General features: G+C 37.3%; 1 protein-coding gene across 2 annotated transcripts in view; it reads right to left on the bottom strand.

Moving 5' to 3' along the window:
* POF1B (POF1B actin binding protein) overlaps positions 1–27,315 on the bottom strand; it is a 57,891-nt gene extending 30,576 nt beyond the window's left edge. Inside the window, exons 1-6 of one of the 2 annotated variants that reach the window (XM_090264751.1) lie at positions 27,238–27,315; positions 26,817–27,104; positions 13,248–13,322; positions 10,932–11,015; positions 5,268–5,369; positions 251–415 (exon numbers count right to left, since the gene is read on the bottom strand). In XM_090264751.1, the coding sequence (XP_090120877.1) occupies positions 251–415; positions 5,268–5,369; positions 10,932–11,015; positions 13,248–13,322; positions 26,817–27,080 (690 nt within the window). In that variant the 5' untranslated portion in view covers positions 27,081–27,104; positions 27,238–27,315. The other variant, XM_090264752.1, reaches the window with a different exon arrangement.
* Positions 27,316–27,917: the final 602 nt, after the last annotated feature.

Here is a 27,917-nt window from a genome sequence, read left to right as displayed (position 1 = left end):
AAATTAGGTATTCATTAATCAATTCGTGACTTCCTTCATGGATTTAATGTACTAATATAGACCCGAATCATTTTGTCTTCTGATAGGAAATGGAAATTTCGTTTTAAAAACGCCATAAGAAAAGACAAATACCAGCGGTCTAACTCTTCAATATTTTGATGAAAACATAACGTGGGTACTTGTACAATGGAGTAGGAAGGGTTTAAGAGTGTGCTTTCCATCTTATAAGGTATCAGCCGACTGAGCTTACCTGTTCATGTATATGGCTTGACTCGCTTCCAATGCTTGTTGAGACTGAGTCGCTGCCTGTGATCGTTTGGATTTGCTGGCTGGCATGGGCTTGACAGTGTGGAGCGTGGATGACCTGAGGCTGCTGGACAATATGATGATGACACTGCACCTGAGGATAGCACTCCTAAAAGACACACGACGGAACAGCCACGGAGAACAAAGATCACTCATCCAAAAGAGCCAACTGAAACTATTTGTAAACTTTTAATGTATTCTTTCACAACATAATTCAAGCCTTAGCATTTGCGGCATTACTAAGTGATATAATAATGCTTTCTTTTATTTATTTTAAAAATGTTATTGAGTTTATTGGGGTGACATTGGTTAATAAAATTCTATAGTTTCAGAGGTACAGTTCTATGACACATCATCTGTATGCTGTATTGTGTGCTCACCACCCCAAGTCAAGTCTCCTTCCGTCACCATTTATCCCCCTTTCCCCTCTTCTACCTGCCTCACCCCCTTACCCTCTGGTCATCACCAGGCTGCTGTCTGTGTCTGTGAGTTTTACTTTTCTCTTAACCCCATCACCGTTCTCACCCAGCCCCCAACCCCCTCCCCTCTCACAGCTGTCGCGCTGTTCTCTGTATCTATGAGTCTGTTTTTGTTTCGTTTATTTTGATCAATTTCAAATTATTCCATTGCGGGAACTTTTATTGAATTCTATTTGTATTTGATCAGGTGGATGTGACCATCCAAATACTTAACTAAATTGTTCAGGGATTTGCATGTTCTGATTAAATTACTATTCCACTTATAATTATCACTAAAACTATAATGAATATTAATATTAAATCTTCTTTCTTCAGCATCTAATTGCATAACAATACTATAATACTGAAGTACTGGAGCTGTACATGGACATAAAATTAGAAAATAACATAATGTATGAGTTTCAATGTCCGGACTCAGTAGGGGTGGACAAAGTTCTTAGGCTTATGGAAATCAAGCGTGTATTAAGAAAAAAGTGTTCAAAAACAGTGACTGAATCTTCACATCCAGAAATTACAGATTCTAAATCTGACTTTATGACTTACTGTGTGATTTTGGGAAACTGTACATGCAGTCTTGATGAGCCTCAGCTTTCTTATTTTTAAAAGTGGAAATAGTTACGTGTCACATTGTGTTGCTATGAGGAATAAATGAATTAATGGATGATTATCTTAAAATGACACAACTAATTGGTGGAAATATTGGAACTAGAACTCATGATTTCTAGATCAGAGTTCCTTCAGAACATTAAGATTAATTTGCATTGTGATTAAAATATTGTGGAACTTTTTAAAAACTAAATCTTTGCTATCTGCTTGTTCATTTGTCATGGCATGTGTTTGTTTTTTCCTCCTAAGTGCAGAGCACAGAATAAGAAAAGATACCTGGTTGTTTCAGTTTGGGGACTTTCAGAGAGTTTTCAAAGAAAAAAATAATATCTTTTGAATCATAGTGCTACATTCATGCACATACAATTAACTGTAAAAGTATAAATTCACTGCTTGATTTCCTTTGACTATGGAAAGCTGGCCTGTATTCATAAAGGAAAACACTCCAATCTTTAATTTTTATAGGAAGCAATTTCAAACTATGTTCAACAGAAAGAGCCAGATGCAGAAGAATGAATATAGTGTGCTCCTTTTGTATAACATTTTTTAAAAATGTACACACATGTATATTTACAAATATATATGACAGCTTTTAACTACATAGAGCCAAACAAGAGGATCAGGATAGAGAGGCTAGGTTTCACTGTACACATTTTTATTCTCTTTTTATAGTTTTTATACTTTGTTATACATTTTATGCTTTGCAATGTGTAGCCATGTGTATAAATTATCTTTTCGTGTATACAAAAATATTTGAAGAAAAGAAAAATAGAAAAAGAAACACATTTTACAAATATAAACTGCCTTGGTAGATGTATAGGTAATAAAGACCGTAGAAGCAGTTCATTGAATCATTTTCTCTAGGCTCTTTTCAGGTATAACTTTACAAATCTGCTAGCACTACGGTGTCTACAGTTTAGAAGTCTGACTATATATTTATGGACCAGGAACTCTTACACGAATGTATTATCTGTCCTTTTATGTCACCAAACACTTCCCCTCAGTGGGGAGCGTGTGTTCTACTGAAACAGAATGTCCTCTGAAAAAGTATGTTTCTTAAAACAAAGTTAGGAAACACTTTGAAAGGACACATCACTATAAGACAAAAAAGAAAACAAAACCCATTTCTCATTCATCTTCCTTTATTAAACTTGCCTCTTGGATAGAGTGGTAACAGTCTGTCCATCTGGGGCACCTTGTTGTTTGCCCGAGCCTGTTTGGCCTCCGACCCTCTCATGCGCACCACGGAAGTTTTAGCAGGTTCTCAATGTTCAATTCTCACACCTGACTACTAAAGCTGCTGCTCCAGAGCAAGACTTTCATGTGTTACTCATATTCTGAAGCGTTCCAGAAATGGAATTTTTAATATACAAGAGATCAAACACCTCTGATTTATCGTATTTTGTCTTCTTTGAGAGAGAAAACTGCACACAGCACAATGCGCATGAATTGGCTGGTGTCCTGCAACTGGCTCCACCTCACCAGCCCCGTGAGACAAAGAGCTCTTTTCTGGACAGGTCTCACCTCCTAAGAGCTGGTCTTATTTGAATTAGTCTCCTGTCACATTAGACAGGTTCATCCAGATTCTGACTTTGTCCAGCTCATCCTACTGCATTTCTTTCTTTTTTTCTTTTTTTACTTTTTTCTTTATATTTATTGTTGATACTATTACAGATGTCCCATCTCCCTCCCCTCTTTACCCATCTCCATCCAGCCCTGCCCCCCTTCCCTCGGGCCATCTCCACACTTTGTGACCACGGGTCATGCATATATGCACTTTGACTAATCCCTCACCTCTCTCATCCAGTCCCCTCCCCTTCCCGCTGACAGCTGTCAGTCTGGCCCATGTGTCCAGGCCTCTGTTTCTATTTTGTCCTTCCGTTTATTGTGTTCATTAGCTTCCAGATATGAGTGAGATCATATGGTATTCGTCTTTGTCTGGCTGGCTTATTTCACTTAGCATAATGCTCTCCAGGTCCATCCATGCTGTTGCAAAAGGTAACAGTCTCTTTTTCTTCTTTTCCAGCTGCTTAGTACATCCTACCGTATTCTATCAATGAGAAAACTCAACTGCACCAAAGCATGTATGTATGTATGTATGTATGGCTCCTTTTCTCTTGGGCAGTCTCCATGGCAGCCCCTTTCAGTCACCCATAAGAAAAGTAGAAAATGAAATGTAAATATTGAAGTTAATAGTAAGAAGCAGCAGTGTCCTCTTAACAGGCTTCTTCTTTAATTGTTCCAAGTGCAAAGCAATAATAATGCACAGGATAGTCAATACTTTCCTCTAGGGACCAAAATTTAGAAAAGCTCTTATTTTCTCTGAAACAAGAAGTTGGAAGCAGCATGAAATGATGTGTCTTAAACATTCTTTGTGGTTTAAAATGTGCCAAACTTATTGTTTTGGCAGTCTAGTTGGAGAAACAAAAAATGTTATAATTTGATAGTTTGAGAAAATTGTCCTTTGAAGAACTGACATATTTGATGACTTTTTCTATTTGGTATCATAATGGTCAGAAATATTTTGCTGTTCCTCTGGAAGATATGTGTACTGTATTCTTCAGACTATATCCAGCTTTCCAAGCAGACAAGAATCTTAAAAGATTTGGATGTTTATGATTCTAAGAGTTTATTCTATTTTATTTTTATTGGACAACATGCAAGTAATAGGATGCATTAGTTCCTATAAATCTGGTAACAGCTGCTCATAAATGTTCATTAAAATAAGACGTGTTCTTATGCCAGGAAAATTAAAAAGAAATATTTAGTAAATTTTAATGCTTCATTTGTATATGAAAAAACTATTTTTCATTCAAATTCATTCAGTATTATATAACTGCCTGTTTGGGGTTGAATTCTGCCCCTGCTCCTCCAAAAAGATATGCTAAAGTCAACTTGCAGTCCCTCAGAATGTGACCTTATTAAGAAACAGAGGTGTATTCAAATTAAAGTGGAGTCATTAAGATGGATCTTAATCCAACGTGGCAGGGAAATTTAGACACGGAGACAGACACATACAAAGGGAAAATGATGTGAAGACACACAGGGAAGAGCATTTAATGATGGAGGAGTAAAGTTCTGCATCTACAAGTGAAGGAACACTTAAGGCCACGTGGAACTAGAAGATAGGAAGGGAAGAGTGTCTTCCCTAAAGGTTTCAGAGGAGTGTGGCCCTGACCAACACTGTGATTGCAGAATTCCAACCTTCAGGACTAGGAGACAATACATTTCTGTTGTTTTAAGCCCCTCAGACTGTGCTAGTTTGTGACAGCAACCCTAAGAGTCTAATACATGGTCTAATTCAGAAATGTCCAAGAGATAACTTCGGGGCTTTGTCTGGGGTGGACATGCTTGAATCCACTAAGCAGATCACGTGGAAGCTTCTACTACTTACAGTAACAACCCTGCTTTGAAGGACTGGGCCTCTGGATGTCTCAGAATTTTTAAAATGTGACCTGAAGCTTTCGTTATCTAGATATTTTACAGTATACAGTATTTTATGTGTCCATACATTGTCATTTAATATTTTATTTTATATTAAATGAATTAAGATAAAATTCTAATGTTTTAAATTATTTTTGTGAGACCCCCCCTTTAAAAGAAATATACATATCTATAAAAGTTCAGCTTCAAGCATTGATTTTCTATGTGAGCTGATATATCTGTACTTCAGTCTCGCATTCAGTATGACATGAGGAAATGGATATGAAAGTGCTAATGATGATATGAAGGGCTGTAGACATAACAGGTGATTATTATGGCTCATAATGGTCTCGCCTAGCACTTGACATTTGAATGTCGCCTTAACTGTACCTAAACATTGAGAATTCAAAAGTGTACACTTACAAAATATGCCTTAAAACAAATTTTCCATACCTGATCCAGATTTAGCTTCTCCACTTTTCTTATTGTTTTTTCATAAATCACATTGTTTCCCGGGAAGAAATGGCCTCCTCTTAGGAATGGAGACAGTGGTTCCTACAAAGACAGTAAAGACTACGTTGTGCTTTGGAAGGTACTTTCTCAGGGACACAATGACTTGGGCAAGTATCCAGTCGCTGATAAACTCGAAGGTGGTGGCAGGCTTTAGAGGAGTGGAATGATATCCCATTAAAGTCTGAGAGAGGTAAGAAAATCATGATAAAGATAGGCTATTTTCTCAAACAGAAAAAGCTGGCTCTCTCCTACTACAAGTAGGCCTAAGAGTGTTCGGGGGAAATAATAAAAGGGTGGAAAAGATAATTTGTTTTTATTCCTAAGGCAAGATATAATGAGTTTTCTCTGAGGTACACAGGCGTGAGGTCGACCTCATTGAAATTGGGTTCACTGGCAGGTTTCTCTCTATGCAAAAGTATTATCGGAGAAATGCAAAATAAACATAATTCAGCACCACTGAGCAATAACGTAAGTAGAACTATATTAAATTTTTTTTTCCTGGAACTGAGTTTGGGTACCCTTAAAGTGTACAATTCTTGCTTGTGATAATAATCAAAGCTAAGGCTCTCAGTAGAACATATATTTTGAATACCGAGAACAGAGTAGAAGTTTAAGGGCCACTGTATCTCCATATAATCAACTAAATCGATGTAGCATTATCTTAGAAGATGTCAGCTAGTGAAATAAAGGCTGGTGACATGTCTAAGATCCGAAAGAAAGCAGGGAAGAGTTAATAAGAATCAGACCTGGAGTCTGAAATAAATGTAATGTGTACTATATTCCTTTCTCTTCTTTTGGTTTTCATTTGAGTCTTTAACTCGTAGAGGGGACATTGGAGTGTTTTGGTTACAAACCAAAAATTGCATTCATCTATTTTTGTAATACAGGGCAACAGTTTAGAAAGGGATTGGCCAAGTGTGTTACCAGTTAACGTGTTTAGGACCATTTCAAAACCAACAGAAGGTTCTAGCAACTTTGAAGTCTGCCATTGCAAAATACCTTAGAACAACAGAACTAAAACACTGGTTGTTGAGAACACAAGACACTCTTGAACCCAAAGCTACATACTTCTTATATTTTTGTTTGAATAAATGGTGCTTTTAACTAAATGTCCCTGGAATACTTTGGTAAAAAAGCATGTAAGTCATTAAATTTGACTGGCTGATGAATCATTAAATGTAAAGATGAATAAATTTAGATAAATTGCCCTAGAAGTTATTTTGTATTTGCTTTTTTTAAAAAAGTGTCTTTAGTACATACATGAATCATGCAACATGTTTAAGAGATTGAAGTATACAGAAGTAGACTTCATATCCAGTGTGAATACCTCATAGCGAACAAACAATGGTTCGGTGAAAAGGGATGAGTTGAACCTTTATCTCAAGGATATGGCATTTCTAAGAGGGGAAGAGAAAATTTAGCAAAAATAATGAAATTTTCTTCTCTGTGAACTAAAGTTTACTATAAATGTTGAATTATTGTTTTTAAGAAGAAAAATGAGTTGGGTGCTGACAGTGGTGATTCTCCCTGAAATGATTATTGGACTTACTATTTTAAATGACTTTATTGAAAAAAGAAAAAACTCACATTTAGGGGACTATTATTTGCCCAAAATGTATAAGAAGGTGAAAGTAAATAGTACCACGAACAAATCATTCTGAGTAAAGCAGGTTACCAAAATAAATTGAATCTGAAGTCTTCAATTTCTCACAAATGAGCTACTAAACAGTCTGACTATTTTGGCAGCTTTCTTTTTTTTTTTTTTTTTTTTTTTTAACCTGTACATTTGAATTTCTGCCAGATCCGCCCTAAAAATTAACAGGTGCTTTTCAAAGATGGCTGATCTTATAATTATAATTGTTACTTTTAGGACCTCTGGCAACAGTTCTCACATCTGACCAGGTCCATAATCCCCAACATCTACTTTACTGTTCCCAGGCCATGAAACCTTGCTGAAAGGGGGGGGGGAGAAAAAGATTGGCCCAGTACAAATTCAAGTTATCCAAAGTTAAGAGGCACTCCCCTAACCCTCATGGTCATACTTCTATTCATCAAATTCTCCATAACTATGGTTACACGTGATTTTAAATTTCCTCAACCCTCTATGTTCATGTTCCCTCATTGCCCATCTACTTACTGAGGAAACCAAGATCATCTATCCAGTGAGGTCACTTCACTTTCCTCCCCACCTCAAAACTCTCGTTTTAGTTTCTGCTCCTTCCCTCTCATTACAATGAAAGACATACTCCTTTTTTTTTCCCCTGAAGTCACTTCTCTAGCTCTACCTGGAATCCTTTCCTCTCGTGTCTCTTCCAGAATTGCATCCCAATTGTCTCCTTTCTCTGGTGCATCTTTAGTATTCCTGATTTCTGGGGTTTTCTCTTTACAAACGTCTCAGATCTCCAAAATTTTGTTTTCTCCTTTAACTACTATCCCATCTCACTTCCTCCACTTCTTCTTCTATTTGCCCATTAATTTTTGCATCTGGGCTTCGCCGCATCAGGTGTACCAAAAAGGATCTCTCCAAAGTCACCACTGGTTTCTTGGCAACCATATTCTACTCTCAAACATCGTCCCCCTTGGCCTTTTTGCCATTTGAGACAGTTGACCTTTCTGAATTTGCTTCAGTCACTCTGTGTCCACATCCCTCTGTGGCAGACCCCCTGCCTATGTAAGTGATTCTTTCTTTCTGTTCCCTTAAAGTAGCACTTGTCTCAAGGTTCTAACCTCAACCGTCTCCGTTGCCCCTATATTATTTCAGCCATTCCCACAGCTACAGTGGTCATTTTAAGGGGACTAGCTACCAGGGTCTCTATCTCAAATGTGAGCTTTCTCCAAGTCATTTTTAACTGTGCAACTCAAACCTCACTGGTTCAAACAAATATCAAATCTCCTCTTTTCCCAAACCAGCTATTCCTCCTCCTCACTTCTTCGTCCCTTTAACTGGCATACCGTACTCCCAGCGTCTCAAAGTGAAACCCTCAGGGTCATCTGTGACCGTTCTTTTAACCCCATACTCAATACAAGTTATCACATCTTGTCAAAACTCCTCCAGAATAACTGACAGGAAAGACAAAGAGTGAAAGATTTAGGCTCAGAAGACCTGAGCACAGCACACTTACTTACACTTTAGTTTCCTCATTAGTAAAATGATACTAAAAACAATGCTCACTGTAAAAATACCTTAAATACCACTATAAAACCTTCTCTGATTCCCTCCCCCAAACAAATGTGTTATTTCCAGCTCCTAAACCTCAATAAGACTTCATCTGTATTTCACATAGCTGTTTGTGGCTCTATCATATTTCCCTTCCTAAGATGAATTCTAAGTTCCTCTGTTTTGGGGACCGTGTCTTATTTCTCTGTTTGTTTCTTTGTGTGTTTGTTTGAAGGCTGTAAAGTGCCCCCTCCCTGCAGCAGGAGCGTCACAGTGGAAACTGACATATCAATTGGACTCTATCTACTTGAAGAAACAAACATATTTCCCTCATTTTTAAGCCAAGTAATATACGATAATGCATAAATCCTGTGACTGAAATGACAGATAACGAAGACTAAAGAAGGTCAAGAACAACCAAAAGTAAAAAGACTGAACAAAGGCTGAAGAAACGCATAATGAGAGAAGTGGAATGAGATCAGTTTAATTACAGGGAAGAGAAGTAAAGAGGATAAAGTTGCCACTTAGGAGGCTCAGCTTATTATAAATATTGTAATTAAGCCAGAATCTTCTCCTGGGGAAATTTAAAAGAACAAACAAAAAGCCATATACTTAAATAAAATGGATAATATATCTAGACAGGATTTTCAAGCTGCTCTGTAAAACCAATTAGATTATTTTTGTTTATAAAACATCAGATTGAAATGTGTTTTATTCCTCAATAATGGAAAGAGTTAAAAGCATTACAATGATTATTTTCTTTAACCTTCTATTGCATCTTCTCCCAAAGAAACTATTTGCTTCTTTGTAGTTGAACACAGCCATGATAATAAGCAGATGCCATGTTACAAATATGTTACACACTTGCATACACAATTCTAATTTATCTGTGCCTCTGTTTTCTCACCCTTTTAGGATTAAATAGGATAAAATATGTAAATTGCCTAGCAGACAGTGTGTATCCAATAAATATTAATTCTTCCCTATCCCCATTAACTAAAGAATAATAATTCATCCAAAGTCACAGAAGAATCACTGGCAAAGTGGGTTGGAATTCAAATGATTTGATATTTTAAATCTCTCTGTGGATATATGCTAGGCAAACACAGCAATTCTTGCATTATGGAAAAAAAAGTACTATCTAAAATTAATTATTTGAAAGCCAGGGTTATCGAATGAAATATGCATGTGAATATGCACATGACCTCCTCTCCCACACAATTTGCAAAAGTTTTGCTTCAACATTTGATTCTGCAAAAGAAGCAGCAGGCAGCTGCTTTACTGTAATCACAGCCTCTTTTAATATTTACATAGATATATGAAAACTCAAGCAAATGTCTGAAACAATCTCCCCCAACACAGAAACTGCATGTTCACAGGTTCACACACATACACAAGTATAACAGCCTCTCTAGCTAATGAGACCTGAGAAAATGACTTTAAAATAAAGACAAGGGGAGATAGATAGATAGAAGCAGAATAGGACATCCCCCACATCTGCCTAGAATAGTAGCTAGAATAGTAGCAGGTGTGTTACCTTAATTTAACTCTTTGCTTTCCACAGCCGAAGCAAATGATCAAACTTATTTTGTGAGAAAAGGAAGGATTGTTTCCTGCAATAGTGGAGATTTACAATCAAGAGCAAAGCAAAGAACTGCTGTGTTATTACCTGGGGCATACTGTTTCTGCTTCTGAAATTTTTGCCCTTATACCCCCAGGAAAAATATCCTGTTGCTGATATAGAAGGGCCATGTATGTGTGTGTGTGAGAGAGAGAGAGAGAGAGAGAGAGAGAGAGAGAGAGAGAGAGAGTGGAGAGAGAGAGAGAGACAGAGTGGTGCTTGAAGAAGGGTTATTACTGTGGGGGAGGGGAAGTTTTCTTAATTTTATCCTCAAAGTTAGGTAATGATATCCTAGTTCATAAAATATAAGGTTATATGGCTTAGAAGAAAATATAATTATGTAATTTTCAAAAGAGCTCATCAATAGGCACAAAAGTTCATTCGTCATATGCAACAAAGGCATGGGGACACTTTTGAGCTTTTGACTTTTCATTTTCTTCTTCCAAAGCAGCCTCTCGATAGCCTGTCTAAAAGGACTAAAGACTCTAAGCCCTGATGTAACAACTGATAGTTTTCATGTGAAGCCTGTGCTAGAACTCAGTCCTTTTTGTCTTCCGTTCAAAATACACAAACGTTCTTTGTAGCACGAGGGTGGGGCCAGAGAAGTAGAAAGACTTTATAACCCGAGGATTTCCATGCCGCTTGCAACTCTGAGTCAGAATGTCTGACTGTTTAGAATTAAAGATGATTAGAAATTAACTTTATAATCACAAGAAAGCCCAACAATCTGATTTCAGGGATCTAGTAACTGACTCACACTTCCTGCTTAAGCCACGGCTTCGAAGGAATTATAGGTTGGGACCAGAGTTTGCGTAACATAGATTACCTGTTCAGGATTTTGTACTACATATCTCCTAATAGTGGTCTGTGGATATGATGAAGTGACTTTCACTACCGGAGAATGGAGTTCCTGGGAAGAAAAGAGTTTTTTAAATGCATATAATTATAGTTACTTAGTGACATTGAAACCATCGGTAATAATAGAGAGCAATTTTCAAAGTAAAATTGTTAGTCATTTGCATAAGTGATGACATCTGAATTTGTGTTTTAGTTCATTTCCGTCTGAAAAGCACATACGAAAGCATATGTTTATTTGCTAGGTATTTCTATGACATGTGTTCCATGGTAAATCCACCGCACATTCTAAGTGATTTTAGATGAGTTTCAAAATATTTCTTTCATTGTAAATGCTGCTGCATGGTTAGAAAAATAGAGCCTAATACTTATAAATTAAATCTTCTCTTTGCAAAGGGCACCTTATATTTTTTTAAAAATGCAAGGAGATGCAAAGAGAAAAAAATGTGTGTGTGTGTTTAAACATTTAAATATTCAGTGTGGTAGTTGGGGAGGGCCATAAATAACGTGAAAAAGGAGAGAAAACACTAAAACAAAGTCATTTGCAAACTTTTGATGGGAAAAGAGTTGGTATTAATATAATGAGAGTCATTATACCTCAATAAGAAAAAAAAATCTTCACACTAATAGAAAAACGAGCAAACAGCACGAACATTTAAATAGCAGAAAAGCAAATGGCTATTAAATAAGGAAAGGTGTTCAACCCAACAAGGAGTCGAATAAACATAACAAAAGAATACCATATTTTAACTGGAGAAATTTTAAACCAGTTATGTTGATAGGGTGCAGTAAGAGGAGCACTTTCCTAAGGAGAAGGGAAAGATTAAATTATCACCCACAGGCAGAAAAATGCAGCCATCAACAGAACCATCTTGAGTAATACAAATTTACATGAAAAAAAGCTCATAATATTATATGAGGTTAAATGAGAAATGAAGATCTAAAACTGTATATATAGTATGATCACACTTTTTTATTTGAATGGAAAAAACAACCAAAATGCTAAGAGCAGTATCTGTGGGCAGGGGAGGGGATCGTGAGTGAGTTTTATTTTTTCTTCTTTATATTCTTTTATAGTGCCACAATTTTACAATAAACACATTTTTATTGTCAGAAAGAAGACATATAGTAAACCCAACTTTAAAGTCCTTTGATTATGAAAACTATCACTTAATGCAGTTTTCTGACTGAATTTTAGTACAGTGAACAACGCTGTGATTTAAGTGGACTTACTTTTCTGAGGTAATTCTATCTCGGTGGTCCCACAGGGCTCCATTTGTAACTCAGTTGTCATGTGTGTGACGGGTGCTAGTCTGTGAGTTCTTTGAGAATAGTGCTTGGATCTATTGGTCCATGCTCAGCACTGAACAAATGTTCGCTGATTAAATGCATGACTGTAACTGACCTAGCTCTAGCTTAGGACCAATTAGTGGGAATCGGGCAAACTTCTCTTTGAGAACCTTATTTGTTCTACATAGTATCACCTTTTCTTTACTACACCCAAGTTCTAGAAACCAGTTTTGTCCCTTCAACCCTATGCTGTCCAGGTTCACAGCCTGGCACCTCATCTGGGCAGGCCTGTTTTCTTAGAAGAGCATCTTTCTCTCTTAGCCTCCAAATCCCACATGCTTTATACTCCCCTCCCACGTAGTAACGAACTTTGGATGTTATATATTTTATGTTCTTAGACTTGACTCTGTAAAATATGGTGACTAGCTCATTAAACATATATTTCTTAATATGGTATTTAATTATAGAAGCTGTGGAAAATATGCTTAGACTCAAGAATAATCTTAAAAATGGGATTATTAGGACCAAGGAATCTAGACCCTTATGTGTCTTTTAAATCATGAACTTTTGAGAAGGACCAGTTCCGACACTGTCCGTTATTCTCTCTGAACGCAGACTTCCAGTACTATCACTCACGCAAGTCACCCTCAATCAGTCCCAGATCTGTGTGCTTCATCTGTGTGCAAATCAAGGACCCCAAAGACAGACGTAATCACAAGGCGATCCTTGGCAAAAACGAAACTGCACTCAAACCAAAGGCAATCAGACTGAACACTCAGTTAACAATGATTTCCGTGCTTGTTTCGCGTTCCCTGACAGGCTGGGCTGATGCTCATCTGTGAGTACCCTTTTCTAGTTCCTTGTTTCTGACATCTTTCAATGTGTAAAGCCTTCTGGGGTCCAAACATTGCTTAAACGTATAAGCAAGGCTTACATAAAAAGAAAATAATGGAAAAAGAAAAAGAAAACAATGGAATCCCGCCTATAAATCTCTTACCTGTTCAGTACTTGGAGTGATGCAGAGAGTGCCCGGAGCACAAGTGGATATTTTCAGAGTGGGAGAGTGCAGCTCCTGTTGACAGAAACAAACAAAAGAGGGGGAAGGGTTAGAAATTGTTACTGAGCAGTGGCATGTGAATGTCTTATGTTCCTGAGGTTTTCTTTTCCACATTATCAGAAACAGGAATATTTTATGCTTTCCTAGGTGATGTCCATCTATCCAAAGAGCACATTCCTGGATTCCTTTCTCAGCTTCGCCAGTGACCTAGTGATAAAATAATTTTAAGAGTATTTTCATGATAATGCATTCTTCTTTTAGTTTGCATCCCTTTTGTTTTATTTTCTGAGAACTCTGCTAATATATACCCCAATGTATAATATGGCTGCAATTAAAACAAGCTGCAAAATTTAAATGTAAAGGAACAAGTATAAATAACCCATGGACATGTACAATGAGGTGGGGATTGATTGTGGGAGAAGGGGTGGGCTGGGTGGGGGGGGAGGAATGGGGGAAAAGTGGGAGAACTACAATAGAAAAACAACAAATAAATCAAAAATTTAAAAAAAAAATACAGTAAATGTAAAAACAAACCAATATAGGAAACTCCTTTTGAAATCTTAGCTACTGCCCTTCATGCTTTATGTGGTCTGCTTCCGGTTTCACTTCAGAGAGTAGGTTATGATGTTTCAAAACAGTCCATAAAAGTGACAGTATGATTTTAATGAGTAGATGAAAGTCACTCTGTTGATTATCTTGGCATTCTTTACTTTTTCTCAAATAAGCAAAGGTGCATAGCTTTATTGGTGTGCAAACAACTAATAGCATTAGTTAATCTCTTCAAACATTACTATAATTGACAACCAATTGATACAACTCCAGGATATATTCCCACAACGATACAAGTATTGTTTTCTTCTTTGGAACAAGGAAGCTATTAAAAGTCAGAATGCAGGCTTATGAAGGGTACCCTGGCCGACTCATATGGAAGCACAGCTGTAATGTCCATGTGCTGTTCTTAAAACAGAACTATGCGTTTACCCAGACTGACGAATATTCTGCACACTGTGGTTTTTCTTTTGCTTTTCCTTTGGTTCCACTTGTAACATTTTCATTCCCCCTCTCCCTGTTAAGTCAAGAGCAATAATGCAACCTTAATGTTACAAGGAAGCCTTTGGATATGTTCTCAGGTTTCCTGTTGGTAGCAGAGGAAAATTGCTTGGCATGTGCAGATAATTAAAGATAGGAGACCAAGCAGATACGTGTTCTTCCGTGGAGGAAAATGGTCAAAAATACAACCAAGATCAGGCGGGTTTGGCTCTCAGATACTACAGGAGCATGTTCCGAGAGATAAGGGGGCAAGAGGGGGTGTTTTTAGTTATCCAATAGTACATGAGCACGTTCTAACATAAAGTTTTATACAGATCTTCCCCCATGAAGTCAAAGATCTTCCCTTAACCATCCTCCCTCCATCCAAATCCCTTACCTAAAAGTAGCCATCATTGTCAGGTGTATCTTTGCATAAATATATATGTATAAATAATAATAATATCTGTTGCTTTTATTATTCTGCAATATTTCCTGTATTATAGATTAGATATATGATGTCTTAATTCATTTTTAAAAATTATTGCATAATGTTCCATAATGCTTGTTTGATACCTTATTTATCAAAGTCTAAATTGTTTCTGGGTTTTCTCTATACTGCAATGAGCATTCTTGTGCAATGTGGGGATAACTCTGAAGTCCCACAAAAAGGTGACATTGCTGGGGCACAGAGTATGTCTACTGTTTGTTTTAATAGTTACTACCCAATTAAATTCCCAAATGTCTATACCAATACATGTTCACCAAGAGGCAATAAAATAATTCATGTCTGGAGGATGAGTTTCTGCAACCTTTTAACCTTTTTTGGCTGGGGCTACTGATACTAGGATCACTTGGAGAAGACAGTTTGCACACACTGCCTGGCACCTGCTAGGTGTTCTATAAACAGTAGTTCTTTCCTCTGCTTTAACCAGTTCCAATCTGATGACATCATCAAATTAAACTTAGCCAAGTCGACTAGCTTTTAAGATAATAGAGTGTACTAAGAAGTTTTGTAAACTTGAAGAAATTAACACAAGTAGGACCACACACACACACACACATATCTCTATCACCTATATCCATATATGCATCTATCTATATATCACATCTTTAGGACATTTATTTATTGCAGTATAGACATGGTTATTTGACTCAGATGCCACGATAGTAAATATGTAAAAGGCAAATTGGTACATTTGCACAAAAACTAGTCTGATCCTAAAATAAAATATACGAACTTCTTATATTTGGAAAGCTGGTACATTAATTCCATAGATTATAATTTACTTAATTACCTTGAGTCTTCATTATTATAACTGATGTGGGCAAACATGGCTTACAGCCACCATAAGAACAGGAGAAATGAAATAGCTACAAAAATGCAACTATTCAGGTAGCAGCTTCATGTGCGTCAAAGATGTGAAAAGTACGATGTTGACCAGTGGGGACTGAAATCGTATTAGGCTGATTAGAAGGCGGGAAAAAAATGATCTGAATGTAAAGTTTATTAATTCCAGAAATGCTTGCTAAAGATAACCCTTTTCTCTGGAAGTCTACAGAATTAGGGAAGGTGGTCTGAGTACGTGTCCAAAATGAACATTATCTTGATAATGGAAGGTCCTTCAGTGGCGTCCAGCTGTACGCAGTACTGCAGCAAACCATCCCACAAATAAACACTGCCCCTTCCATAGCAAGTGATCAAAAATGAATGAAGAGGATGTCTTAGTTTTAAAGGTACCTCAGGAAGAAGAGTCTAAACCGACACCCTTTGTTCTTATGCGCTGTGTGCCACAACCCTACATCCCTTATAACAAAATAATTAAAAGTTGGCAAAGGGGTGGTGGTGACTATTATAAAGTAGTGGAAAGAGTCCTGGACTTGGAGTCAGGAGCCCTGGGTGCTAATTCTAGTTATACTACACCAGCTATGTGATGTCAAACAACTCAGGGCATGTTCCTAAGCTTCAGTTTCCTCTGAGAAATAGGAGGTGGGTGTGGGTAGGATGTGGGTGTGGGTTAGTGTGGATTAGAGGATCTTAAACTCTCCTTCTTAATATTCTGTGAAGATGGGAGATCGTTCCCAATGTTTTTTTTTTTTTCTCATAGAGACAAAACAATGTCAAATCCTTTAAACTTGTCAGTCTTGTTTTCTTTGGATGATGGCGAGAAATAACACCTATTAAAATCTTTCTATGCCAAATTCATTACACAGGTTATCTTAACATTCAGAACAACCCCATGAGGAAGATACTACTCTAACCCTACTTTACATACAAATGAAGTTAGTGAAAGATGGGTTAGGTAACTAGATGGAGATCACACAGTTGATACTAAGGTGTCGGGGCTATAACTCAAGTAAAATGACTCCTGAACTCACTCTTCATTCCTACACTTGGCCGCATGTCGAGCATATGTCATTGCATTTTCTGCTTTTCAAGTTCTTAAATTTGCCTTGTCCTTATAATGGGAGGCTAGATATTTATCGTTCTTATTATTCTCTGTCAAAGGCAACTTTTTTTTTATTGTTGTTCTATTACAGTTGTTCCATTTTCCCCCATTTCTCTCCCCTGCCCACTGACCTCCCCCTCTCCCACAGTCAGTCCCCACCCTGTTATCCATGTCCATGGGTCATTTTCACATGTTTCTTAACTAGACCTTGGATGCCTGAAAACAATGGACCCATCCAAAGGTGACTGAGAGAATGGGTCTAATTAAATAATTTAAACTTCTACAAATCCAACAGATTTTTTTATAAACTGCATAATATATTTATAGTGTACTCTGAAGCTTCCAAACAAAAAAATAATAATTTTTATTTAATACTTATAACACTTAAGCCCTTCAATTTTGCAAGAAGACCCTACCTTTTCTGATCAAATATTCAGCACATGAGTCATTTATTCCTGTGGCTCAGATTTGCTAAATAGATAAGTATTGTCTTGGTGGCAACTTTCTTTAGGTAGAGGTATGATGCAAATAATTTTGTTTATCATTGGGTGGGCTCAGTTTTAGTATAAAATCTAGGTCATCTTTTCCCACACAGCCTAAAGCAATGATTTCCAACTTTGGGAAAGTTGTAGCAACCCTCTTCCTCTTCCTCTTTTTATAAACTAAATATGACATTGCCAATTCTAAGATCAGAGTGGATTAAAAATTAGTCTGCATTAGAGAAATAAGGGAAAACAGAAACTGGAGAGGTGTTATTCTCTTTTAGGTAGAAGCAAAACCTTAAAAACTTAGGACATTATTGTAAACGCCAGGATTATTTCAGGGTAAGGCCTTGGAAACCAGAACAGAAATTAGTTATGTTCTTTAATATATTTTTGATACTTTCCACTCTGATAATGAAACAATAGACTGGGAAAGAATACAGTGGGGATAATCATCAGATGATTTGCTGAAACCAAAAAATACAAACTTGTTTGAACTGAAAATACTTTAGTATCTAAGGTTAATTGAGATAGGTGCTACAGCAGAAATATCAACAGCTGCTTCCTAAACCTAGGGTATTAATTAACTAGCTGTTCTAACTGGGGAAAGTTAATTCTGAGCTATTTGAGCCTTGATTACTTTATTTGTCCAAGACAAATCATACACAATGCATATTTTTATTTGCACACTGCACAACTTGTACAATAACCACAATAATCATTTTCCTACTGAATATTTGAAGTTATAGTGAATAAATAATGTGTGACAAAGAATTTTGAAAACTCAAACATATCATCTATTAATATGAGGCATTCTTTTTATTAGATTACTTACATGTGCAACAAAGTTATTTCTTCAATATTTGTTATGTAATGGTATTGAAAGAGATAAAAGAACTATCGGGAACTTACTATGGAAGTTTCAAGGGCTAAGAGATAGCTTCAGCTTAGGACAATTTGAGATTTCACCACAAGGTTACAGTTGAAGAAAGTCTTGAAAAATTGGTATGATTTCAACTTATGTAGATGGTGAGGTCATTTCAGGTGTAACATGAGCAAATGCATAATTGTGGGAAATTAGGGGCTATATTTAGAGAACAACAGTTCACATTTTCGCTGAAACATATAACTCCAAAATGGATTTCGGAGATGTAAGTGCACAGGAGCCAGAGCAAGAAATTGGTACATAGTGAGTGTCTTTGAAGGTTTTGGGGCAGAAGAGTAATGAGATGTTTGTAGGGGATTTAAGCAACTTTTCTAGAGAAAGTTTCTTAGATGTAACTAGATTTGTGAAGATTTTTATTTTTATTTTTGATGATTATTGTTTTAATATGTATAGTAATGAATGAGTTTACAAAAGTGTTTTCTTTGTACTGTACTTCAGACTAGTGTTCCAATGATTATATAGAATAGTAAGCAATGGCACCTATATATGTAAAGATTTGTGAAGATTTTGAAGTAATTGTACGCGGGAACCTATGCATCCAAGCTGAAGGCTGTGTCAGAATGGAAGTGGGTAAAATATTGTGTTGAAGGACAAAGGCATTTCCTTGGATGAGTACTGAACAGTGCTAGTCATTATGAGGGAATCTCGGGGCGCACGCATAAACCAATTAGACAGTAACTAAGTAAGATTCAATAAAGAAAAACACTTTCCTTAGATAGAATTTCAACAGCAGGGGAGGTAGAGGGGCTGTCTCTATAAGCAAATTAATCAGCACCTTTAAGCTAATTTGAGTAAAGGAAATATCACAACAAATCCCAGGAAGATGATATAATGACAGGTAAGAATCACTAACCCTCTAACAACATTTCCCATAATAAGTAATTACAAATATTTTTCCATAGGGAAAAAGTAGAAATCAAATATAAACAAGTCAAATCCAGATGCTTAATGGGACACAAGAAGCAGAATGGAAAACTAATTGACTTATAAAACCATTCCTTATACTTAATATATATTTTTTTTTTTTTTTAGTTTTTTAAAGGGGCAATTCGTGCCCTACTCTGCATTTTCAGTTTGAAAAGAAGGCAGAGAAGAGGGAAACTCACAAACAATCCTAATCATATATCTTTATTAAAGCCGGAACCACAGAGCGGGAGGGGAGGAAAGGGAGAGAGCAGAGAGAGAGTTTTCATCCTATTCCCTAAAACACCTCTTTTGATTTGCGTTAGAGTTTGGATTTTTTAATTTTATTTTAAATCTCAACCCTCAGCAGTCCATGAGGGTGGGAAGAAAGACAACAGAAATAATATACCACGTACTTACTTGATATTAAGTACGTGTAGTTAAACAATGAAAAGTGATACTCGCATTAAAAGGAGACCACACCCGGAATGAATCCGGGGATAGAGTACTGCACTGAGGAGAGGCCAAGAAGATTCAGGGTTGGAGAAGATGTCTTGAAGTAGACAACTTTCCAGATGGATTTGAAGGGATAGGTAGAATTCCATCAGGAATGTGAGGGAAGGGGGGTGCTGCCAGAGCGGGGACTGGCATGAGCAAAGGGGCGTGGGGTGGGAGGGAGGCAAAATGTTCAGTTTATTTATGAAGCTGAGAGGAGAACAGTATGTGTGGAACAGAAGGTGGGAGGAAGTGGGTGGCAGAGATAAGACGGTAAAAATAGGATGGGACTGTCCTAAGGAGGTCCTTTAGTGTCAAGGCAAGGAGTTTGAACCTAACTTTGGAACTCGATTATCAAAGATTTGTAGAAGACTAATTTACAATTCAAATGCAATTTCGTTGCTGAGATCATAATTTCCACAATAAGGTACAAACCGATTTTATATCTTCATACTATTCCTATCAAAGTTCTGCCAAAGAATTTATGAGCTTTAAATAACTAAAAATTAATCTACTTATTACCCAGTGACAGAGCCTTGTATATTTTTATAGAAAAGAATCAATAAAATGTATGAGAAAAATATTTTAAAAAGTTCTGAACAGCAACAAAAATATCTGCCTTCTTGCTAAATAACATAATATTTTAAAAGCATTGAAAGGTTCATTTACATTATTTATTTATGCCTTGGCTTATTTCTCAAAAGATTTTAGGTGGTTCATAATGGGAGCACATCTAAGAAAATGTGCAGAGCCGGAATACAGAGTCTGCTGCAGTAGTTCCAAGTACAGACCGGAAACTATGGGTAAAATCTAGCGGTCTAGCTCCAGGTCTGCACTAGTAAGCCCCGCAGCAGACTGTATTCCTGGGCTGCGCATTTGACTCTCTTTTCTGCCACACAGTCTCCAATATCTGATTCCAATTTGCCCATTAAAGCTAAACACGTAAATGGGCAGCACTTTGATCACACATTTGTACCAGCATGAATTTCTTTGATTGTGCTCTCTTAGAGACGTTGCTATATTGAAATGAGCAGCTTCAGTGTAAAAATCTGCCTTGTGCAGTAGACTTTCCTGCAATTTTGTTTATCTGTGTTGTCCAGTGCAGTAGTCCAGTGCCATATGTGTCTGTTGAGTACTCAAAATATAGCTAATACCACCGAGGAACTAATATGTGTTGAAATTTATTGGATATTAATTAACTTAAGTGTAAATAGCCACATGATCCCTTATTGGCAGTGCAATTCTACAGGGACCATTAAGTGAGAGGCAGACTGTGAGCAAGCTTTCACGCTCAGTCTCACTACTTTTAAAAAGAAAAACAAAAAATACCACAGGCCAGAAAAAAAGTCCGTTTCAAATATTGAGGTTCAAGTTCAAAGACTCTCAGAGCATGAGAACTTCCAAATTACTCTTTCTAAAGGATATTTATGTCAGTAAACATTATAAATGCATTCCTGCTGTTCTAGTCTTTTGATCATATATCATGAGCTTTAGAAAATTGCTTTAATGCTTTTCCTCATTAGTCTTTCTTAGCCAGTAGAGCCCTAATAAGCTTTGCAAGCATATGTGTTTACCTGCTCTTTCCAGTGTGAAAGGAACTCTTCCTTTACGGTCTACTCATTTAGGTTATTCACTTATTTTATCTGTGCCGCTAGTGGCTTTTGCTGGCTATATGCTTATCAATGAATAATACCAATGGAAAGAATCATTTACTGTCAACTCTGTGCCGGTCATCGTGCTGGACACCTTCTCATGTTGTCTTAGTCAGTCCTTGCTACAACCCTGAAGGACACTGAAGGTCCTGGAAGGTCAAATGAAAACACTGAGGTCCTGAAAGGTCAAGCAATTGATTCTGGGTAATGCATCATTAACCGTTCCTATGTTTCAAGGCACTGTGCTGTGTGTTTTCCACCACACATGACTGCACTTGCCTCTAACAACCATCCTATGGGTTAGGTGTATTGCTCCATATTACACATGAGGCGCTGCTCTACATAGGTAGCAAGCCCTCAAACCAGCAATTAAAGCCGGGAAGTTTAACACCAAGGCCATTACCCTGCCAGTTTCATTGTTTGGCGCTGCCAAAGCCATCACTGCACAATTATTATTTGCAGCTCTCCAGAGACACATTCCATATAGACTCACTCTATGGCCATTTTCCACACACCATTCTCTGTGGCTGATCTTTAGACTTTGCAAAATATGAGCCTCTTCAGTAAATACCTTGTGGCTTTCCTTTTCCTACCGGTAGCTCTGATCAAAGAGTTCAAGACCTTGCTGCAATAGACGCAAGAGAGACGGACAGACGGCTGGCGTGAGAATTGGGTAATCAACAGACATTACATACACAATGCAGGACTTTGTTCTCTAAATAGCTGGAAGCTTGTTGAAATGAACATGGAACTTTTTCACATTGTTTCATTTGATTTTCAAACTTCCCTGGAAAACCAATGAGTCACATAATGTTCAAAGAAAAAAACCACGGGAACGCTGTGGATGCTCCCGTCTGTGCTCATCAGAGCAGTCCAGGCAGGTGACATTTATGCTGACAAAATCTGTCAAGGCAAACTTCCATTTGAATAAATTTTCTGAGTAGTATGAGAGATGCTTTTGTTATAACCTTTCAAAGCCAGTGATGTGGTTAAACACCTGCCTTAGGTTATTATTGAGATGTTGTTTTGAACTCTGTACAGGAATAACCATGTAAATTATAATGATCTATCTTTAGATGAAACATACACTTCCTTAATTAAAATCTGTGGTTCTGCGCTCATGTAAAGAAAGCAATAGAAATTACTAGAATGTGCTAGTAATAGAACCCCTTCCTTTCATCTCTTTCCTCCAACAGCAATTCTCATTTAAGAGACTCATTGCAGGATAATTTCTCTTCTTTTCCCACAGTAAACTAGAAGAGAAAATAAAGGATACAGTGTCTTTGCAGTGCATGCTTTTTGTCTTTAAAAAATGAGCAGTATATATGATCCACTGGAAGTCAAAAAAGGGTCGGTATTGAAATAGTTGCTGGTATGAAGAAAAAGTTACCTCAAACGGACTTGTTTAGAAAGGTTTTCACTTTTAAGTAGGTTTTAAGAGCACGGCAGATCTCCCAGTTGTTTTATCATGAATCACCAAGAAAAGAAATTTGGCCAAACCACATATATGTATATCTGCTTAGCCCATGGGCAAAGACAACAGTGTGGTGAAAGCTGTTGGGGGGAGTGCTGGGTGGAGAGGGGTTCATCTGTAGGAGCATCAACAATGAAAAAGGAAAGAGAAGAAACTTGGATCGGGACAGTTAAAGGACAAGTTCATCCCCCTTCCTCTTGCCCACGCCCTCACCTTGCCACACATACACACACAATGACAGCTTGTGTGTGAATGCCATTGGCTGACAAAAGGCTCAGGAATTCATGAGACCTCCCTAGAACAAGAGACAAAGGCCATTGGCATGAACAATTTCGCCCAGCAATTAGCTGCACTCACTATTGTAGGCACAAAGGGCTTGACCAAAGCCGCAACTGTCTGCCTCTTTATCCTATGACCTCATTCGTGTTTCAGGCAACCTACTTCCCTGAACAGTCATTCACTTTAGAGACCACGCCTTTGAACAGACCACGCCCTTGAACAACAATTTATCAAAGTACTACATCCCTCCCTCCCCGTGGAACAGAAACATTTTCTGATTGTGAATAGAAATCCAAGCACATAAGGGAGCTATCCGCAATCTTTGTAACAAAAGAAAAAGGGAAAAAATCATGTAACACAGGTAAGTCCATGCTAATAATTACTGAGAGCAGAGGCCATTTATAAGCACATGTTTTTCCCTGAGCTGTTCTCTTGAATTGAATTTAGTTGCAAGTTTCAAATTCAAAAGAATGGTAACACATAAAACACATATATTTAGAGGTTCCTTCTTTCATCAGAACTTGCTGTATTCAATGAAGTAATCAATGGCCAAAGCTCGAGATATTTTAAAATGAAATATAGACACATGGGACACATGCAGACTAGGTACTGTATATCTGTTCTCAATGTAACCTCTCCCATAGATAAGCAAGTGGTATTTATCCAGATAATCGCAGTGCTTCCTACATAATAGCCACTTAATAAATATCTATTCAATGAATGACTGGTATTAAAAATTAATTTGATCTATTTCTCACACCACAGAGCTTCTCTGAACACATGGAAAACACCTTGAACTTCATGAAAAACTAAGTTAATAGAATGGAAAAATACATGTCCAGTGAGTAATTCACATCAATACTATTCTTTTAAGACAGTATGTAATTTTCCATTGTGACGGCAGGTTAATATTTAAGCTTTTTAAAAAGTTGAGCTGTGAAGCTTTTCTTTTGTTTTGTTTTATATAGTTTCTAGAACTACATTTATTCACAATACCGCATTCAGTTTTAAAATACACCCACGACCTTGATAACATTTGTGTTTGACTTTACCTGTTCACGTGAATAAGCCTAGTAATTCTAATTCTACCATCAATTTAGACAATCCACCAGCAACTGGTTCCTATATTGAATTTTCTCTGAGGAATACTCTATCAATCAGGCAAAATAATAACCAAGAGGATAATAAAATATATCTGAGCAATTACAAACAAGAAAGAAAGCAACATTAGATCTGGAGAAACTGAAGATATGTTTACATCTGTAAATACCATTCTACCGCACAAGAAGGCAATAGAGGAAAAACACACACTAAAAAGCCAGATATAGACAATACTAAAGTGCTGCAAAAAGCATTTGGTTAAATCTAAAATTAAATCCATAAGCTAAAATCAGAATCAGGAAGCAGAGTAGCATCAATTTCAGTTTCTCAAAGGGAACATATTTTACTAGTGACAATTATATATTTTTAAAAATCTCATGAATTCTCTGAATGTCATCCAAACACCAAAATGCTAAACACAATGAGAGTAAAGTTTAACTGAATTTAGATGACCAGCCATTTTCCTAGGTGCCACGGTCACAAATTCTGGCATCAGAGTAATTGCTACCAACCGACAATGTCTCTGAAACAAAGCACATGAGCCAAACAAAGAAGTCTGAATAATATTTACTGCTTGCCATAGTGTATAACAAAGCTGTTGCCACGTCTTAACCATTTTGTTAGCATGAAGGTACTTCCCGATCAAGTCTAGGTCCTACTTTACATGATGCAATCCTGCCAATAAACAGGAAGAAAGGAAAACAAAATAGAAGATTTTCCTAGTCACATTCTTTGCAACAGCTATACAAAACTTTCTTGAATGCCCTTGGATATCTAACTCAATTTGAAATTTTGTAGTCAAATTTTCTCTCTGCTTGTTTCGCTAAGAGAATGAAACTACTCACTGTTTTCCTTTACCATATGTCTAGAATCTTACCCCATTGATCTTCACCAAGCCCTTACTTCTCTTTATCTTCAGTTACAAAGAACTTCGGACTTCACAACAACCTCCATTTCAATCTCTTAGCCTAGTGTCGGTAGCCATACTTTTGGTTTCTCAGGTTCTTTGGAGAGCCCTCTGTGGAGAACTATGTATGCAGATGAAGACAGTCTTATAAGGATCAGTTAAGGAAGAACAGGTAGAAAGAAGGAAAAGTTGTAAAAAGCTTGGCCAGCTTGGTTCTGGGATTATTAAAACGGTAAGTTGAACTAAAGAGCATACAATAAAATGCAGTCCTAAAAATTGTTCTGTAGTTAATATTTACGAGTTGCCAAATATCAGCTTTTTAATTTTTATCTATTCATCTCTCTTTTTCTAGCAAGTTAACAGGAAAAGAGGTTAATTGCTTAAATAACTGTGACAGGTAAGGTGGTTTTAGCATTCTTATGAGAATGATAACTGTTGTTTTCGAACTTCTCATTGTTTGGGGGCTACTAACAAACATATGTGATGCCCATTTTATTGTTCATTATTAGCATCTCATATAGAATATTGGAACGTACATTTGCATTATTATCACTTATATAAAGTAGTATTTTTAACCTGTATATTTTTCTTCCCCCTGACTTCAGTATAGGTGGAATTTTTCTCACTTCACAAATTACTAACAGTAAATTACGGATTTTTCTTCCTATTTTTCCCACAAATTAAACTAGGGATGAAAGAAAAGATCATGGCCTTTGTAGTTGTTGGGTTATCTATATTTTTCTTAACTCTTTAAAAAATAGTTTTGCTATATGCTTGAGAAATATTGTTTTATATCTTTAAATTCAGGATAATTCATATTATTGCAGATTGGTATAATAATGCAACATAGGATAATATTCCAATGTTTGTATTTTTTTCTCTTTTTTGAGCTCTTTACAATAGAAATTGTATCTTGAAAACATAACTTCAGTTTGGACAGAACTTTCCAGAAAGTTCAAAAACGTGAAAATTTAATGTTAAGAGAGTTAAGGAATAAAAACACAGAGCTGTTAATTTTACATAATCTTGCAATGTTCCTTTAGTCGTTGGTATGATTATCAGCACAGATACTGATGTTGGAGCAACCCCTTTCAAAACAAATTTGCTTCATTTGAATGGGTGTCTTAGAGTTCCACCCTTTCTAGCTTTCATATAAGCAACTGCTTACATCTTGACTTCCTTAATCCTATATCCACTCTTTCAGTACTCTTTTACCAGTATTCATAAATTATTCACCTTAGTTATACAAGAGCCAATGTGTCATTCTCAGAAGATGAAACACATATCGCAATTCAAACAGGGATTTATTTATGCCTGTCATTTATCCTAGAATAACATACTATTTGCTGAACACAAATATTTGCTCGTCACTCTGTACACGCCATTGTCCCAAAACCATCATATTTAATACAAAAAATTATGTTTACTTCTGATATGAAGTGAATCAGTGAGAACTTATTCTATAAAAACTATTTATTCAGGTTGAGGATTGCTTTGCGGTAGGGGCAAAAGGCGACCTCAGATCAGATACTCTGATCAAATTCACCAAAACAATGAGCCATCCTATGCTCTAGTTAGGTTATATGAAAAGCATTGGAACCGGTAGCAAACGAGCACAGTCACTAGCAAATGAAAGAACGGCCAGGAGATGAAAGTTAGGTCACTATATCGCATATGTCGCCGTAGTCCACTGAGAGAGAACGTCTTTTATAAAAGAGGCAGAAAAACAGAAACAAAAGAAATGCGGTTCAAGACTTCCTCCCTCTACCAGGCTGGCATAGCTCTTTGTGGTACCTGCGAACGGTCGCTCCAAACCAAATTTTGGTAGGAGGAGGCAGCTTTCAGAGGGGAGAGCACTTCCCGGGAGCCGATGGGGTCCAAGGCCTGAACCACCTTACTCATGGGCCCGCTGTAGGTCCTCACTCGCTCGTACACGAGATTTTTCTCTGGAGGCTGCTGGCCTAGACCTGACTGATGGTAGTAGTGGTAATGCTCAGGAAGCTGTTGAGTCCCATAGCCACTGCCGCTCATCTCGTTGCAATAGCTTGAACTCATCATCTTCTCAGTGGTCAGATGCTCTCCCTAGGGAACAAACAGAGAGACAGAGACAGAGATCAAAAAAGGAAGGGATAGAAAGACAGGCAGGCAGGCACATGTACCAGACTTTAATCAAGCACCTCTGTCTATAGTGGTGCCAGGAAGGAATGAGCTTTACCTGAGCAGCAGCAGGAGCAGGTCTGGCAGCTGTAGGGGAGGCAGCAAAGTATTTGCACAGGAATGGAAAGTGGAGCCACCCTGAAAGATTGCTCCAGGAAATGGTGCCGACACGCCTCTGAGGGGTGGATTCACCAGACAGGTTTACCTGCTGGGAGAGGCCTTGCATTGCCATGGAGATAGATAGGCACAAGGCTCCCCAGTAGGTAAGGGAACCTGGAAAGGGCAGAAATGCGGAATTGTAGGGCTGAAGCCAGAGCGTCCAAGTCCACGGGCTTAGAAATTCACTTTAAACAGAAATAGGCAGACGAAGACATGCTCATGCCAAAAGTGATTAGAGAACTAAAAGTCACAAACGTGACATGGAAGTGGCTTTGACCTGGTTCTTTTGAAGCTTAACAAGGCATGACGATAATCATTCCAGAGTCCCAGGCAGAAATAGGGTATTAGCATAGGTACACAGGAATTCACAGATAAATTTGCATTCTTTGCAAAACCCAGCTGATAATTGCAGTTAAGGGGGATTATTATGGGGTCTCCTTCTGGCAGCTTTCTCTAATTTATGGGCCTGTTTATCTTGCTTCAACCTAGTATGGCTTTCGAACTGACATTGAAGTAGCTTTGTCCAAATAACTGAATAGCTGTTTATAATGGAAATTATTATTTTTTAAAATTTAACAA

The sequence above is a fragment of the Furipterus horrens genome, unplaced genomic scaffold, assembly GCF_987537825.1.
Source record: "Furipterus horrens unplaced genomic scaffold, mFurHor1.1.pri manual_scaffold_17, whole genome shotgun sequence".
Classification (NCBI taxonomy): Eukaryota; Metazoa; Chordata; class Mammalia; order Chiroptera; family Furipteridae; genus Furipterus; species Furipterus horrens.
The sequence above is the reverse complement of the archived record's forward strand: the minus strand, read 5'-3'. Positions and strand labels throughout refer to the sequence as shown.